The sequence below is a fragment of the Pelodiscus sinensis genome, chromosome 24 (assembly GCF_052426305.1).
Source record: "Pelodiscus sinensis isolate ZL-2025 chromosome 24, ASM5242630v1, whole genome shotgun sequence".
Classification (NCBI taxonomy): domain Eukaryota; kingdom Metazoa; phylum Chordata; order Testudines; family Trionychidae; genus Pelodiscus; species Pelodiscus sinensis.
The window spans coordinates 22,931,194-22,949,495 of record NC_143075.1 but is presented as its reverse complement, the minus strand read 5'-3'; the positions used below and the strand labels follow the sequence as shown (position 1 = coordinate 22,949,495).

Here is an 18,302-nt window from a genome sequence, read left to right as displayed (position 1 = left end):
GTTACGTTCCAAACACCTGGTCGCAAATCGATTTGGTTGCAAGTCGGAAATACCATTAAACGCGCTGCTTGTATTGTTCGAAAAACTTGACGTGCATGGTTCTCAACTCGAAAATACATATAATGGGGTTAATGGGAGGTTGGTTGTAAGTACAGGTGGTCGTAAGTCGGTGTGTTCATAAGTCGGGGAGTGGCTGTAGTATCATGAGCTTTCATGGGCAAAATCCACTTCTTCAGATAAGATGATTATGAGTTAAGATCATCTCATCTGAAGAAGTAGGTTTTGCCCACAAAAACTCATGATACTACACACACACACACACACACGGTTTTGTTTAGTCTCTAAGGGTGCGTCTACACTGTATAGTAACTTGAAATAAGATACGCAATTTGAGCTATGCAAATTGCATTTCTTATTTCGATGCTATTTTGAAGTAGCTTATTTTGTCATTTGGCGCTATCTACACAGCGCCAAATTTCAAAATAAAATGCTATTCTGAAACGTCCCTTACTCCTCGGAGAATGAGGTTTAAAGGAACATCGGAATAGGAAGCCCGAAATAACAGGCTTGCTATCAAGACACGGGATTGCTATTTTGGGATACTCTGGTTTCCCGAAATTGCATTGCAGTGTAGACGTACCCTAAGATGCCACAGCACTACTTGTCATTTCCAGAGAGTAGCTATCAATGGTTCACAACCATGATGGAAGAGCATAACAAGTGGGGTTCGGCAGAAATAGCTTTGGGACTGGTTCTGTTCAATATCTCCAATGATTTAGATAATGTTACAGAGAGTAAGCTTACAAAATTTGTGGATGACACAAAGCTGGGAGGGGTTGCAAGTGCTTTGGAGGCTAGGATTAAAATTCAAAAATTATCTGGACAAACTGGAGAAATGGTTTGAAGTAAACAGGATGCAATTCAATAAGAACAAATGCAGAGTGCTCCATTTTGGAACGAACAAGCAGTTGCACTCATACAAAGTGGGAAATAACAACCTGGGAAGGATTGCTGCAGGAAGGGACTGAGGGGTCAGAGTGGACCAGAAGCTAAAGATGAGTCATCAGTGTGACACTGTTGCAAAAAAAAGCAAACGTCAATTTGGGCTGCATTAACAGGAGTGTTGTGAGCAAGACACGAGAAGTCATTCTTCTGCTCTACTCTGCGCTGGTTAGGCCTCAATTGGAGTATTGTGTCCAGTTCTGGGCACCACATTTCAGGAAAGATGTGGCGAAATTAGAGGAGGTCCAGAGAAGAGCAACAAAAACGATTAAAGGTCTAGAAAAAAGAGCTATTAGGGAGAACTGACCGAACTGGGCTTCTTTAGACTGGAAAAGAGAAGACTAAAAGGGGACATGATAATGGCTTTCAAGTACCTAAAAGGATGTTACAAGGTGGAGGGAGAAAAATTATTCTCCTTAACTCCTGATAATGGGACACAAATTACAGCAATGGAGATTTAGGTTGGACATTAGGAAAAACTTTCTGTCAGGGTGGGTAAGCATTGGACTAAAATGCCTCAAGAAGTTGTGGAATGTCCATCATTGGATATATCTAAGAGCAGATTAAATAAACATCTGGCAGGGATGATCTAGATCAGTGTTTCTCAACCAGTGATACGAGTACCCTTAGGAGTACTCAAGGGAAGTCTGGGGGGTACATCAACACAACTGACATTTGGAGAAAACTGAATTTTTGTTTTAAGTTTTACAGTTTTATTATTACTGTATTTTTTACACCCAAAAATTTTATCCCCAGCCCGGCTATGATTAAGTTGTTTAAACAAATGTGTTGCAATGGTAGAAAATATTTTTTTTTTAAAAAAAGGGTACTTTATAAAAAAGGTTGATAAACACTGATCTAGATGCTACTTGGTCCTGCAATGAATGCAGGGGTCTGGACTTGATCACCTCTTCTGGTTTCTTCTCGTTCTGTTAGTCTATGATTGATTCTACAATTGATATTTGGAAATGCAAGGTACTCACACTAAAATACACAAATACAATACAGACATTCCCCGACTTACGCGGATCTGACTTATGTCGGATCCGCAGTTACGAACAGGGCTTTTCTCGCCCCGAAGGATGCGGGCAGCAGGACCGCCCAGACGCGCCGCAGTCCCGCCGCCCGCGTCCTCCGGGGTGAGAAAAGCTGCTCTGCATCTCCCTGGTCTTCTGGGGGGGGAGGGGGGCCCAGCAGACCGCGTCTCCCTGGTCTGCTGGGGGAAAGTGGGGGGGCGCAGCTAGTGCGCCCCCCCCCCAGCAGACCAGGCTTTTCTCACCGACGCCTGGGGTAGAGCAGCTGGGGTGCTGCTGGGTTGGTCCAGTAGCGCTGAGGAGCGGCGCCACGGGACCAACCCAGCAGCACTCCAGCTGCTCTGCCCCAGGCATCCCCAAGTCAGCCGCTGCTGAAAATGACCAGCGGCTGACTACAGGAAGCCCGAGGCAGAGTTGCTCTGTCCCAGGCTTCCTGGAATCAGCTGCTGATCAGTTTCAGCAGTGGCTGACTTGGGGACACCTGGGGTAGAGTTGCTGGGGTGCTGCCGGGTTGGTCCCCGCAGCGCTGAGGTGCGGCGCTGCGGGGACCTACCCGGCAGCGCCCCAGCTGCTCTGTCCCAGGCGTCCAGATTCAGCTGCTGTTGAAACTGATCAGCGGCTGATTCCAGGAAGCCGGGCAGAGCAACTCTGCCTTGGGCTTCCTGTAGTCAGCCGCTGGTCAGTTTCAGCAGCGGCTGAATCTGGACGCCAGTTCCGACTTACATACAAATTCAACTTAAGAACAAACCTACAGTCCCTATCTTGTACATAACCCAGGGACTGCCTGTACTCAGAAGAATAGAGTGAAATACAGTAACACCATACTTCTAATATCTGCAGTATCACTAGACAAGAACCGCTTCAACTGAACGTTTAAATCAAACGTGGTAGACCTTGGTGGTCTCTTTATGACTCAGTACATTTCAATGCCTTTTATGTTGGACCATACACTCTGTTGTCAAGAACTGATAGCTCCAGGTGACTGGAATCAACTTTCTAGGTAGCTTTTTCCACAGGTCACAGGGTCTATGATAGTCCCAGACTCCATGCTGAGGCCATAGTTTTAAATCAGGCATATGTTAGTGCCTGACAGACACAAGGGTAATTATGTGACACAGGACTTTTAGGATGCACTGCTGACTCCAGGGCTATACATCCAGTTGTCACTGCCACAAAGCTAATACCTCTACCGTAATCATATAGGCTGTGTCTAGACTGGCCAGTTTTTCTGGAAAATTAGCCGCTTTTCCGGAAAAACTTGCCAGCTGTCTACACTGGCGGCTTGAATTTCCGCAAGAACACTGACGATCTCATGTAAGATCATCAGTGTTCTTGCGGAAATACTATGCTGCTCCCGTTCGGGCAAAAGCCCTCTTGCACAAATCATTTGCGCAAGAGGGCCAGTGTAGACAGCACAGTACTGTTTTGCGCAAAAAAGCCCCGATGGCTAAAGCGTGTCTAGATTGGCACGGACGCTTTTCCACAAAAAGTGCTTTTGCGGAAAAGCGTCCGTGCCAATCTAGATGCTCTTTTCTGAAAATGCTTTTAACGGAAAACTTTTCTGTTAAAAGCATTTCTGGAAAATCATGCCAGTGTAGACGTAGCCATAATGGGTACACTTGGAGCATATCTTTAAAAAAAGACAGATACTGGAGGTTTATTTTTTAAAAAGTAAGCAGCACTTACCTGTACTATAACTCTCAGAGTAAATATTCCATGGTGGCAATACTAAATCATTATTAACTCTTGAAATCTGACTTTAATACGCCAAATATCTATCCTAGGAGCTAGGTTTTGGACAAGAAGACTCCTCTACAATAGGATTTACCTCTCATGCTTGTTTTTTGGCTATAGTTTTTTGGAAGAATTTTGGAATTGTGTTCAGTGATTCTATTTACAGGATGTCAATTTAGGATCCCCATATCCCAGTCACTTGGAACTTGGCAGAAAATTTCTGCCTGAGGCTACAGATCTAGCCTATCAATTCTGAGGACAATATACTTACGGATTTTACAGGAGAGATCAAAATCCAGTTTACAAGTTGCAACCTTAACGATCAACATTTATGGAAAGCACTCTGGAGTAGTTTGTTCAATCTGGATTATTTCATCTGCCTTGACATCAGAACAATGAGCTCTTTACAGGTGAACTAAACTTTTCTCTAGTCACTCTAGCTTTCTACACCCTGAATTGACATACAATTATAAGAAGTGCTGCTCAGCGGTCCTGAGAGACATATCTAATACTTACAATACCCAAAGGGGGCTACAGTATTTTTTCCTCTGTCTTTAGCAATGGAAGAACCAGAACAATCAGAGAGCGGTGCTAAGATCCCTACATTCCAAATTTCAATAGGTCCCATGTTTATGTTAAAGATCTAAGAACAGGATGTTTAAGACACTGTCCCTGGAATGGAAAAAATGCCAAAGGTCCCACTGTTCCATGGCTTTCTAAAAGGTGAGGTTTCATTCTGTTTACCTTATAATCGTTAATGTGCAAGAACTCATCAATGATGGATTTGCACTTTCTCTCCATTTCCTCTTCTGACAGTGAAGATTTATCTTGTACTGGAGCTGAGTGAGTTTCTGGCTTGGCTGGTAATAAGGCAGAGAAAACAGACACTGAATAAAGAAGTAATCTTCAGTTCCAAAAAACAATGTAAAAAATCCCTCAAGCATCCCCTCTCAGCCATTCCTGGCAGCTGAATGGAACTTGTGAGAGGCACTCTGCTGTGACTGAAAGCAGGTTGATTTTGGAAACACGGCAGTGGGAGGTAAAATAAACAGTTTAGATTCTATTTTCTGCCAGTTTCTCATGAGTCAGTCTGATCACCAGGCATAAGCAATTTCTTATTTAGCTCAGCTTTCACCCTTTTATTTGACACTGGTGAGGACACATCTGGAGTACTGCATCCAGTTCTGGGCCCCACATTACAGAAAGGATGTGGATGCATTGGAGAGGGTCCAGTGGAGGGCAACCAAAATGATCAGGGGGCTGGAGCACATGGTCTACAAGAAGGTGCTGAGGGATTTGGGCTTGTTTAGACTGCAGAAGAGTGAGGGGGGATTTGAGAGCAGCCTTCAACTCCCTGAAGGGGGGTTCCAAAGAGGATGGAGAGAGGCTGTTCTCAGTGGTGAAAGATGACAGACAGAGGAGCAATGGGCTCAAGTTACAGTGGGGGAGGTCTAGGTTGGATATTAGGAAAAACCATTTCCCTAGGAGGGTGGGGAAGCACTGGGCTGAGTTCCCTAGGGAGCGGGTAGAGTCTCCATCCCTACAGGTGTTTAAGTCCCAACTTGACAAAGCCCTGCCTGGGAGGATTGAGTTGGGTTGGTCCTGCTTTGGGCAGGAGGCTGGACTGGATGCCTCCTGAGGTCTCTGCCAGCCCTGGGATTCTATGGGGAATCCTCTGTCTGAAACTCACCATTCTCAGAATAGTACTTGGCAGTGACACGGCATTTTACAAGTTCAAAGCACGTTACAAACATTAAATACTTAGTTTTTGAACGGTGGCAGCAGTTGTGTCTCAATACTGTACATTTACAGCACATTTATAGCACGCTGACTGTGAATGTCAGAAACCAAAGACAATCTCCATAATTCCAAAACCCACTGTAGAAGCAAACCCTTAAGGACTCTCTTCCCCGTCAATCCTCTGGGTATGGACTGGCCTTCCCTCAAACCCACTCAGAAAAAAGCCTGAACAGACAGAGGGGCTTGTGCTGTACACGTTATGACTCGGCTTTATACTCACAGAACCTTTTCTTAAATCCTGAGCCACTGCTGGCTGAGCTCCAATGGAAGGAGCAGCAGCGGGCCCTGAGTGCAGCCAGGTGTCAACAGCCACCACCACCGTTTCTACTCTTGCGGCATAATGACGCTCTCAGAGGAAGCTCAGGCAGCCTCATCTACACTAGGTTTCCCACCACTGGGAAATGTTAAAAAGTGCAGATACAGCCCAAAGAGACAAGCAACCCCGGGGCTTAGATACCATGATGACAAGTGCCTACGAAGCACCAAAAACAACATGACTAACCAGAGTCAGTCATACAAGGTGCGGGGAGTACACCCACCCAAGTGAAGTCAGTGGGACATGAGGTGCTAAGAATCTCTCAAGAGCAGTTCACAGAACCTGGCCTAGGCAAATAAAGTCTGAGGGGGAAAGACCTTCCACTGAAAATGCTGAGCCTCAGCATTCTGTCTCGGGACTTATAACAGATATGTCTTGGCTAGTCCCAACTGTTGAGAAGGTTCACAGATAGCAAGGGGGTGACTGGGAAACCAGAACCAAGCTCCATTTGCATTGCTTAGTGGTGTCTGTTACTTTGGCACCTTCCAAAAATTAACACAAACACAAATCTAAACTCACCACACCCTGCTGCTAGAAGGGCCCTACAATCAATCAAAGGTCTAGCCAAACAGAGGATACTTACACTGTGCCCAAATCTCACCAGGCGTGGGCTTTCACCAAGTGTCCCAGGCAACAAGCCCCAGATGCATGAGGTCAGTACTCAGAATAAATCTTCCACTATCCCAGGAACAGACATGGGTGGAACCAGACTTGGGTGAAAAGGTGATTATACAGATAACTGGGGCCCAATTACTTTTGCTGACATATAAAATGATTTTGGAAAATCTTTCGTAACTGCTATTCTTTGATATTTGTTGCTCACGACCATTCAGTGTTACGTGCGTGTGACACGTGTACCATGGATGGACATTTTTCACTCAGCCAGGGCCATTGGACTGGTGCTAGCTCCTCTGGAATCATGTGCTTACGAGCTGGTATCAGGGGTACCACCGACTCCACATCTCTCCATTCCTTCTTCCTGGTTAACACTGGCAGAAGGGCAGGAGGGTGGGTTATGGAATGGGGATGAGCAACACATCTTGAAGAACTTAAGACTGGTAACCATTTTTTAACCGTGGCGAATAGATTTCAGCCAGTCGCCCCGTTCACCAGCGACGCGTGCATGCACAATGCGGGTCTGGTGCATGCACAGTGCGGGGCTGGCGAGCAGATTTCACCGCGGTTTGTTAAGCCCTGCTCATGTCCATTCCATGTGAGGTGATTCACAAGCAGTACCCAAGGAGGCGGGCTTAGCGCTCACAGACATACTGACTACCACACAGGTCTTCCAAACCTGGTGCTCTGAGGCCTATTGGGGGATGGTGTAACAGGACGCAAGGCATACACTGGTGACCAGGTTGCAGCTCTGCAGAGGTGCTAAAATGGGACCTGTGCGAGGAATGTGGCTGGTGAAGCCGGAGCTCTTGGGGAATGAGCCGCTAAGATGTGCGGAGGCTGAACATTCGCCTGCTCATGTCAAGCTCGAATACAGGCAGTTATCCAGGATGAGATCCTTTGGGCTGACGCAGGTGGCCGTTTCATTCTTTCTGTGTGGAAGGGTTTAGTCCTCACACTATAAAAGGTGAGGGCCAGTGGAACATGTAACAAGGGGAGCTGTCGTTTCTCAGAGTCCTTGTGAGGTTTTGGAAGAAGTCTGGTAGAAAAGTGATCTGGTTGTTATGGAATTGTGATCGACTGTTCTAAGCAAGCCTGTTCTTCCGGGTGCAGCCACGTGGTATTCATGCAGTCAGGTGCAGTGAGGCAAGATTTGGGTGAAGTAACCAGCCATGGTCTTCTGAAACCAGGTCCGGACAGAGGAGTCATGAGAGTTGTCACCGAGAGATCCAGCAGCATCCCGAACCATCGCTGGTGCAGCCATACTGTTGTTATCAGAATAACTCTTGCCCTGGGCTGTTTAATTTTTAGGAGGACCCTGTGCTCCAAGAGGACTGGGGGAAAGTATAAAGTATACAATCTATTCACAAGAGTAGGAAGGTGTTGGAAAGGGACCCTGGGTTGTGTTTGTACAGGAAACAAAACTGATGGCATTTTCAGTTCTGCCTGATGGTGGAAAGATCCACTCGGGGAGGCCACCAATCTGGTGACTCGTGGTAGGAGTAGGATTTACCGAGGTGATCTGCCAGTACACTCGGGGTTACTAGATTTAAAAAACGAGTGGTCCTGTAGCACCTTAGGTATGTCTACACAGCAGTGTTATTTCGGAATAACTGACGTTAATCCGAAATAACACAGTACACATCTACACTACATTATTTTGAAATGATGGCAAGCTGAATGACTTCTTATTTTGACTCCTGTCGCCCTCATTTTATGAGGAGTAAGGGAAGTGGAAGGAAGAGTGTTCTATTAAGCTATTGCGACTTAAGCTACGCAACTGATGAAGTTGGGTAGCATAATTTGAATTTTGCCCTGCTGTGTAGACGTACCCATAGAGACTAATAAAAATATATATAGTATCATGAGCTTTCATGGGCATAACCCATCTCAAGAGGGTATATGCTATGTGTATATATTTGTTGTGAGTCTCTAAGCTGCTACAGGTTAAGTTTTTTTAAGTTACAGACTCACATGGCTACCCCTCTGAGGCTAGCAGATGTGACACCTCGAGATGGAGTGCTTTGTGTGCAGGTCCCACAGACAGATGGCCTCCCGATTCAAGGCTGAAGATCGAGCCGCTCCCTGCTTCTTGATATAAAATGTGGCAGTAGCACTGTCTGTCAGGACTTGCACCATCTCACCTTAGATCCTGGGGAGGAACACTTGGCGTACTAAGTGAACCTCCAGGAGCTCCCTGACTAAGGATGTTAACTAATAAGTAATTTACTAGTCAAGTAGTTGATGGAAATTCCATGTGCCCCAACTGGGGCTCTTGTAAATTTCAAAGGAGGAATGTGGAACTCCACGTGCAGCCCGGGGCCAGTAGGAAGTCCTGCTCACCCTGGGCTGCCTGCAGGTGCCAGCTTTGAAATGTACAAGAGTCCCCAGCGGGAGCACTTGTGCATTTCAAAGCGGAGATGCCCTCATGGAGCCTGGGGTCAGCAGGAAACTCAGAGTCCCCTGTTGACCCTGGGCTCCATGCTGCACTGTAGCTTTGAAATGCCATGCAGAGCCTGGGGTCTGTCCCTGGGCTCCGTGTGGCATTTCTGTGGAACCCAGGATTAGCAGGGGACTCCCCAGCTCACCCTGGGTTCTGTGCACTTTGAAAGGCCGCGCTGGAGCCCGGGAGTCCCCAGCTGATCCCGGGCTCCACTTGGCATTTCAAAGTGGCAGTACCAGCGGGGGGCTCCCCAGCTGACTCCGAGTTCTGCAGAAATGTCGCAGGAAGCCCGGGATCAGCTAGGGAGACCCTATGGTGGCAACGTTTCAAAATGCCAGCTCCACACAGAGCCCCAGTATGGGCTCTGTGCAGTGCTGCCACTTTGAAGTACTCTCTCTTCCCCCACTCCCCCTTTGCTGCCTCTATCTGACCTAGGACATCAGGTTTGACTTAGTCTGGAATTGGACAGTCGAGCACTGCCCCTGTGGTATTGTCTTGTGGGTCCCGCACTTCTAGACGGTTAGGTCATGCCTCAGGGGCTCACTGGGACCCTCAACATAGCCTCTCGCCCTTTCTGGAGGCAAGGATCACAGCCTACTGAGCTACCTTCATCTTAGACCAGTCAATTAATTTGGTATGAGACCTTCCTAATTTGTAGTCTTCCCTCTCAGGGAATGTCTCCGTGGTGGTGTGGGGCGGGCTGGAGGGAACCAGGGCCCGCCCTCTACTCCAGGTTCAGCCCAGGGACCTTAATGGCAGTGGGAACAGGTAGTGTTTCCTTCACTACCAGAGCTGTTCCACTTCCCCAGAGGACCTCCCAGTGCCTTGCTTCTGGTACCTGACCATTCTCATCCTCCCAGCTCTTTCACAGTGCACCACGTTCCTCCCAGCTCCTCGCCAATGACTCTCCCTGAAGGGTCTTTTAAGAACCTGCTAAGGCCAGTTCAATAGGCTGCAGGTGTTTTAATTAGCTCGTGTCTCTTTGCTGCTAGCAAGTTCTTAATTGGCTCCAGGGATCTTATGGTGTCTGTCAGACTTAATTGGTTCTAGTACATTCTGGATTGATCTGGAGCAGCCCCTGAACTGGTCACTTAGGGAACAGAAAACCCATAGGGCTGCTGAAAGAGTAGGGCAGGGAACTGGTAGTGGTGCTGACTCACCACAAACCCGAGAAACCTTGTGAGGCCATTGAAGATAGAAATGTGATAAATGTGTGTCCTTTAAGGGCAGTGTCCCAGGCTCTTGGACCCAAAGAGGGAATAATGGAGATCAGGGAGACCATGCAGAACTTTAGTTTCTTGAGATACCTGTTGAGGTAATGAAGATCCAAGATGGACAGGGCTCCCTTCGGCCTCTGGAATTAGGAAATACCGGGATTAAAACTCGTCCCTTCCAAGTCTTGAGGAACTTCCTCCATGGCCCATGGCCTCCATACCTAGATGGGATTACACCTCATAGACCAGGGTTTGCTTGTGAGAAAAGTGCCTGAAAAGGGATGGGGATGGGGGATGGGGGATGGGAGGGAAGTGCTCAGGACCCAACGGTTTGATGTTGTGAATGACCAAGCTGAAGGGCAACAACTGGCCCTAAAACAAAAGCAGAGGCAAATCTGAAATGGCGGTTGATGCAGCCTCCTCAGGCACACCTTTAAAGGGCTTGCTTGGGCCTGCCAGAGATTCTCTGAAAGCCTGACTGGGAGACTGAGGTCGACAGGAGTGGTTGGCACCATTTATAACATCTCACTTTTCTTTTATAGGGCTCCTGTCTTGGCGGCCATGAGAGATGAGGAGGCTGATGGGGCTTGAAGTGCTTACAGGAAGCTGACAGGTAGTGGCCTAAAGTGGCCATGGAGTTCGTCAGGCTGTGCAATCTTGTGTCTGCCCAGAGCTGTCTCATCCACAGAACAGTTGGGGGTGGCTGCCCCAGGCCCTGCGCTTTGTAGAGTCCCATGGCGGCCACCTGAATCATCCTATGGATGGGGCCCAGAGCAGCCTGGGGGACCTGGCACAGGGTTGCTCCCCTCCCACTCACTGCCGCAGAAAGCCCCGACCAAGGACCTTGGCTACCTGCCGCCCCAGGAACAGGCTGCCCCATCACTCTAGCTCCCACCGCTGTGGTGCGTGCAGGAGGAAGGACCAACCCATGCTGCCGCCCCATGCCAGGCCCCCAGGTAATCCCATGGCTTGTGTTGCTTGGGGAAGGTGGCTTTGGGCAAGGAGGCGAAGGGGAAAGAGGTGGAGCGGGGATGGAGCAGAGGCGGGGTGGGCTTGCAGCAGAGGGGTTGCCCCGGGCCCTGCACCCTCCTAGGTTGTCCCTACACAGGGACAGCCGTGTGACCATCTATGCTGAGGAAACAGAGAAGCAATAGAAGAGGTGGTCCAGAATGGATTATTGTGAGGAAAGCCGGAGGATCAGAGCCAAGAACTGACTGTCGGTGACAATGGAGGCTATTGTCCTGGCTGCCAAGCCAGCCGTGTCCAGTGTACCCAGGAGAGAGGTTCTGGCTACAGTCTTACCTTCTTCCAAGAGGGCAATGAACTCCTGCCTTGCCTCTGGAGGCAGGACGTTTTTGAATTTAGTCAAGCAGTCCCACAACTAAAATCATATCTGTCCAGCAAAGCTTGCTGGTTGGAGAGACACAATGGAAGGCTACCCACCTAATAAACCTTCTTTCCGGAAAAGGATGGGCCTGGACATGCCTGTCCTTATCGTGTGCTGTTTGTTGCTGCCGGTGACCCTGGAGAGGGGTGAGTGCAGGGATCTCAAGCTGCTTCCGAGCACATAACACATCTTTTCTGCAGTCTGAGGTGGGTGCAGAGGAGAGGGAGTTCGCCACATGGCCTTGACTGGTCTCATCAGCATCTCTTTGAGGGGCAGGGCCCCCTGGATGGAGCTGCTGCAGGCAGGATCTCAGCAAGGCTGTGTTATGTCTTTCTGAGCTCCTCAATTTCTAGGCCCAGCTTTACAGAGACTCGCTTCAGAAGGTCCCGATGGCCCTGAAATCACCCTGCGGAAGCAGGCTACTGGGATCCATAATGGCCTCCTCTAGAGGGGACGTGGAGGAGCCGTACATCAGAAGAGAGTCTCTTTCCTCTTCTACGTCCACTGGAGCCACCTTCTGAATGTTGGGACTGGAGCTGAGATCTGGTGCTGTGTGAGAAGGAGCTATAGCCGGTCTCTCAGAAACCATCAAGCAAGTGTGAGGGAGTCTCGAGTAACGGGGGAATCTCCCAAGGTTCAAGTAAGGTCACTGAAGCAGCCAGCGATGCACTAGCCAGGTGCCGTCCGGGGGGCCCAGCACCTAAGTCCAGTGGAGCATATGCTTGGTACCAGTGGTGGTCTTTCTTGAGGCTCCGAAGAGGAGTCTTCTTCTGGTAGCGATGATGGAGCGGTACCAGCTTGTGTCTCATATATTGCTGGAGTTGCACGGATCAGTGAAGCACAGGAGCTCAGAATGCCAGGAAGATGCCCAATCCGCCTTGCTCCCTCCCGCTTCTGGAACTGATAGGCATCCCATAGGATTGGAAGGACTGGCAGAGAAAATAAGTCTCTAGCCACCTGGAAAGCTTCTGGGATCAATGACACCATAAAACTGCTGGCATCAAGGTGGCTTCCTGGTGTTGGAAGAGATTTCTGCACAGGACTCAATGCCCTAGGCAGAGCAGATGGTGCCACCAGAGGCCCAGAAGCAGCAGAGGTGCCTGGCATGTGTCTCACTATGATGTCTCCCCGTTTTTTATCTTGTGCACTGGTGAGCGCCCTCAGTTGGTGCACTGCTTCTTATGCTTCTTCCCTGGCACCAGACAATTGACGAATGGTGCCAGAAGAGCTCAGGGCCAGGGCAGCACTTTGCACCGATACCCAAGTACACAGCACAGAATCAGAGAAGCTTGGTTCTGAGCCTGGTCTGAAGACAGCTTTTATGAGGACAGTTGTCAGCCTGATGTCTGCCGTTTTAGTGCAGGATCTGATGTCCCAACAGATCTGGAACTCGTCCCTCATGTGGGTTCCCCCCAGGACTTCAAGCAGTAAGAGCATGGGTCACTTATGGACACAGGTTTTCCACGGGAGGCACAAGGCTTGAAGCCTGGGGCCCAAGGATGCCTTGGGCAAAGAGGTTTTTCAGCGATCAGAACCATCTACTTACGCCACCTACAATATCAATACTTGCAAAGATAAGACACACAAAACTACATAACTATGATAATTACGAACCAAGGAGTCCAAGAACCACTGGGAAGGAGCCTTGCTACAACATGAAGAGTTTTTCCAACCAACGCCATGGGCAGTCAGGAGGAGCTCAGAGAGCATGGGGCTGGTGGTGCCCCCTATACTGGCATGTGGCTCCAGAGCTGCTGGAGTCGGCCCAAAGGAAAAACCTCCAGCAATGGTGCAGAATGGACATGAGCAAGAAACTGTTTTTATTGACATGACACCAAACGGTTGTTGCTGAGCAAATATGACATTAAGAAGAGAAATACGTAAATCAGCTGAGTTACAAACCTTTGGAAAAGGAGGTTCAGGATTCCTTCAACATTTCTGCACATTCAGTAGGATTCCCCTGTATTAAAGAGCCCCAGGAGCGCTCACCCAGCACTCCTGGAGGAGTCTCTCACCCGTTTCCTTGGCTTTGTTCCTGTCTGTGTCTGTGCTGTTTCTATCCACGTCCATGCCACCTGTTAGCTGCTTCACCGTTTCAAGCATCTCTCGCCGCTGTTCTTCTTGCGCCTGATTGTCTAGCAGCAGCTCTTTACTGCTGCTGCCCCGCAGGAAGGTGTTTGGACGTGAGACTGAAGATAGGACAGGTTTGTCATTCTTCTCCCTGCCTGTGCTTCCACGACTAGAAAGTGGGAAAAAAAACCATATTCATATGGAAGACTTTCGTCCTCTTAACTGCTAAAAATGAATACTGGCCCCATTTCCCAAACTTTGTAAAAGGCGCTGGGTAGCTGTCTCTTATACAGTCTATTGCTTACAGGAAAAATGCGAAAGTAATTGTCAATGTAAACTAGTACATTAATAAACAAAATGCAGCCTGTGGATCCCCTCACCTATAAAAATGTGGTGTGAGCCAAGTGATGAAAGCACGCACATGCACACAGGGAGGGAGAAAGGGAGCGTGTGTGTTTTAGTGCATATCTGAAACAAAACAGCCCAAGGATACACCACAGCTCTGCAGGATTAAAATACAGTGACTGTGAACATTACAGTAATGGCACCATTTCACAAGGAACCTGCTTGAGTTCTCAAGCATCAGTCCTAGGAATTACGTTAACCTTTTAATAATTTTTTTGGAAACAGGCGGATGATACTGATGTGGAAAAACCCCAGATGAGGCAAAATTATTTAGGGGTGTGTCTAGACTACATTCCTCTTTCAAAAGAGGAATGCAAAATGAGGGAAATCAAAAAATGCAAATGAGGTGCTGATTTACAAATCTCATGCATCATTTGCATAATCGCGTCCAATTGCTTTATCGAAAAAGGTTTTTTCAAAAACAAAACAAAACAAAACAAAAGCAGTCTAGACATGGTACTTTAAAAAAAAACCTACCCTTTTTTGAAAGAACCCTTAGTCCTAAAAAAATGAGGTTTACAGGGTTCTTTTGAAAAAGGGTTTTTTCCCCTGAAAGAACCACGTCTAGACTGCTTTTTCCCCCCAGAAAAGCGATTGGACGCGATTATGCAAATGAAACGCAAGATTTGTAAATCTGGGCTTCATTTGCATTTCGATTTCTCTCATTTGCATTCCTCTTTCGAAAGAGGAATGTAGTCTAGACGCACCGTAGGACAGTGAAAATAAGAGCTGAGGGAATTTCAGAGGGACTCAGGTGAATGGGCAGCCTGAGGGCAGATGAAATTCGCTGAAAAATGCAAAGTTATGCACTTTAGAAGGAAAAACTGATGAACTTTATGTCACTAGTACATTAATAAACAGATTACAATACATTAATAGATGATTAATAAATGCTATAAGCACATTACCGGAATGAATAGCTAGTTATAAGCATAATGGTAGAAAATGTCATACTTGAGCAACCTACAGAAATCTAACCTTCTACAAAAAATTACCATTTGTAAAATCCTACCTTAATTTATTAACCTTTCGTAAACTATTTATAAATGCACCTTCAAATAAAGTGTGACCTTTGGAACAAATGACATAACCCAGGAGGGTTCTAAATTAACACTGGCCACGCAGGAAAGAGAGGCAGATCAATAGTCACCTCTTCTCTATGGGACCGAAAGTAGCAAATCAAGGTTAAGGTGCATAAATATGGGAATGGCAACTTCAGGGCTGATGGACTCTTACCTAGTTAAGGCCCTGCGAGACTCTAATTCTGAGGATACAGAAGAAGACCCGGATGACACTGGGGGCTGCAGTGCAGAGAATCTGTTCAAACTAGTGGCACTTGGTCGTAAGGACTCTGCAAGAGAATGCAAAAGGAGATGTAGGGAAGGGTGATAACACTGGATTATCAAGGACACGGTGCCATAAAATAATTTAAACGTTTTTCTATTTCCCAGAGTCGATAGTGTGGAAACTGAGGCAAAATGGCTGGCTTGACTCCAGTTTATTCTTGCTTCTCATGATCATTTTGGCATGCAGGGCTCATTCATGACTTTCTGGCTTTTTCTGACTCCGAACACATGCCTGGTTCTCTCTCGTGGCTGCACTACCACAATGAATTATTTATTGTGTATAATGTCGGGGCGCCCAGATCTTTTGGGATCAGCACGGTGCATTCTCCATCCCTCTCCATTAACATTCGAAGGGGGAAACTCCGGAAAACCAGAGAACTGCTGTGAGGTTTGGAGGTTCATTCTCAGCCAGGGTTCAGAGGCTCAAGGAGGCCCTATCAGCTGGATGCTAATGAAATGCAGCTGAGCCTGTTCAGCCAGAATGTGTTTTTAAAAACGGCTGTGACCCTTGGAGGGAGAGCAACTAAGGAGATGATGCTGAGCTGAAGCCAGAGCAGGGCGGTCAGAAGGAAGCGTGCTGCTGCCCTGTACCCTTTCTGGAGTTCTTTGCCATGTGTTGTCCCTTTGGGTATTCGCTAGACTCTCTGCACCTGAGACTGGAAATTCTTTACAAGCAGTGTCCATTGGCCTGCACTCATGCACTGCGCTTCCTCATGCTGTGAGCCGAAGGCTTATGTGGAGACACAGACCACACGCCCTTCGGTTCCTACCCTACCACAGAGCCAAAGCACATGGGAAGGAGGGTGCGTCATGAATACCCATGGAAAGCAGACATCTCAGAGAACTCCACGGCTGGGCCCTATGGTTATTCACTGTGGGTCACTCCAAGCAGTGCTTTTTTAGGAGGGGGGTGCAAGTAAGAGTAGAGATATGGACTATGTGGAGAATACCAGTGCTCCCTAGGGGGTAGATATCCCTAGGGGTATTCTGTAAATGGGAGGGACTCCATGAAATCCTGGAAGTCCTATCAGTATTAGGGTGTTGTGGGGAGACCCCATATGGGAGCTAGGGACTGGAGTATGGTAGATGGATGTTATTTTGATGTCCTGCATTAACACCACTTCCATCATGATTGGGAACCCCAATCCATGTAGATAGCCAGATGCTGCATAAGGGGGTATCTCAGTTTCCCCAGAAAAAGGCAGGCTGGCATCTTTAGTGTTGGGGTAAATGGCATCAGCTTAGGTGCACAATGTAGTATCACCGGTGTAGAGGGAGGTATCTGTTTGTGCTGCTCAGCTAAAGGTCCTGGTACTTTTGGTGCCTTTTTGATCTCACAGTAAGCTCCCGGGGAACTGGACCCATGATCACAGTATGATGCCTCACTTGAACCCAAGGGAAAGGAATGGGATTGCTCTCTTCTCTCTAGATTGGTGGGCAGACATCTGGGCTCTCTTGTGCTTCTCTTTCCCCTGGTCATGCCTTCCCTTAGTGCAGTCTTTTGGCTTCGAGGGATGCCAGTGGAGAACTACTTGGCAGTTCCAGTCTTGAGTTGGAGAACACAAGAGCCTGAATCTGACCTAAACCTCATGGCTAGCTCCACAAGGTGTCAGCGGTACCAGAACTCTCAAGTCTGCCTGACAGGAGGGGGAAACGAGTGGCAAATCCCATATATATGCCTCCATTAGTCAGCAGAGGTAGACGTCAGGAGTCTTGACACCAGGAAGATGTGGGGACAGGTGAGGCAAGGTCTGAAGCGAGACCCCTGACCAGTGTTGGAGAGAGACAGGGTGGGGAAGGAAGCTCCTTTAAATCTCTACGAATTAAACTAGACAGACTGTGAGCAACAGAAGAGGAACAAAAGGGACGATCAGTCCATGTGACTACTCATGTCCCTGGTTTGAAGCATGAGAAGGTGTACTACAGAGCTAAAGACCAATAGATTACTATTGAAGTATTTCTGGTCCTGGGAGCATGGAGTATATGTGCCCCTATAGTGAATACCCATATGGATCGGCACTTCAATAACTTACATCAAAATTGCTTGTTTGGATCAACATGGAAGAGGAGTTACTTACCTATAAGTGGAAGTTCTTTGAGATGTGTGGTTCCTATCTGTATTCCACTGCGGGTAATACGTATACACCATGTATCTGGAGCCAGAGAATTGCACGCACCCTTTCTCTGCCTCATGGTTTTCTCTGAGGCATTAAAAGGCAAGACAGACTGACCGTGCCCTCAATTCCTTCTCCACTGCAAATCAAACAGATCCAGAGGGGAAGGAGGGTGAGATTGGAACACAGATAGGAACACACATCTTAAAAAGCCTCCAGTTACAGGTAAGTAAGCTCCTCTTCTTCGCGTGATGGTCCCTATTGTATTCCACTGAGGGTGATCAACAAGAGTCCTAAAACCAAGGCATAATGAGCAGTGCAGTTATGTACTCAGCTGCACATCCTACATATGTCACAAAGGGATACATCATGAAGTGTTGTTGTAGTTCATGTTTGCACTGTTGTGGAATGGGCTCAAGGTATAGAGACAGTCTCAATGGCAGAGAGTAGAGCGTAACGCACCCTGAAATCCAATTAGCTATCCTATGTGGAAATCGCCTGTCCTGTAATCGTTTCAGTTACCGTGATAAGCAGTCTAGGGACCTGCTGAAGGCCAAGGCCCAGTGGAAATAAACAGAGTGATGGCTCCACTCCTTTGTTTAGGAGGGAGGCTTCGGAAAGAAAGCATACGGGTTGGCTGAGATAAAAGCAATAGAGGACCTTTGCAAATACAGAGAAACCTTGTCCTTATGGAATGGTAAAAGGATGGAGGGTTCCCCATCGTGACCCCCAGCAGGCCTATCAGTGCAACCTCTTCTCAAAGAAGAGAGAGGGAGCATGAGGCCAAAGTTCTGAAGGGTGAATTCATTAATGCTGAAAGGA

At 47.7% G+C, this 18,302-nt stretch overlaps 1 protein-coding gene across 24 annotated transcripts in view; it reads right to left on the bottom strand.

The window, feature by feature from the left end:
• Positions 1 to 18,302, bottom strand: part of EIF4G3 (eukaryotic translation initiation factor 4 gamma 3) — a 320,226-nt gene that overhangs the window by 30,350 nt on the left and 271,574 nt on the right. For all 24 annotated transcript variants that reach the window (XR_016347803.1, XM_089773141.1, XM_089773132.1 and 21 more), the window contains 3 exons: positions 15,257 to 15,371; positions 13,561 to 13,784; positions 4,515 to 4,630 (listed from right to left, as the gene is read on the bottom strand). Coding sequence is in view for 23 of the 24 variants with exons in the window: in XM_089773141.1 (XP_089629267.1) it covers positions 4,515 to 4,630; positions 13,561 to 13,784; positions 15,257 to 15,371 (455 nt within the window). In the remaining variant the exon portion in view is untranslated. The remainder of the gene's footprint in view (positions 1 to 4,514; positions 4,631 to 13,560; positions 13,785 to 15,256; positions 15,372 to 18,302) is intronic.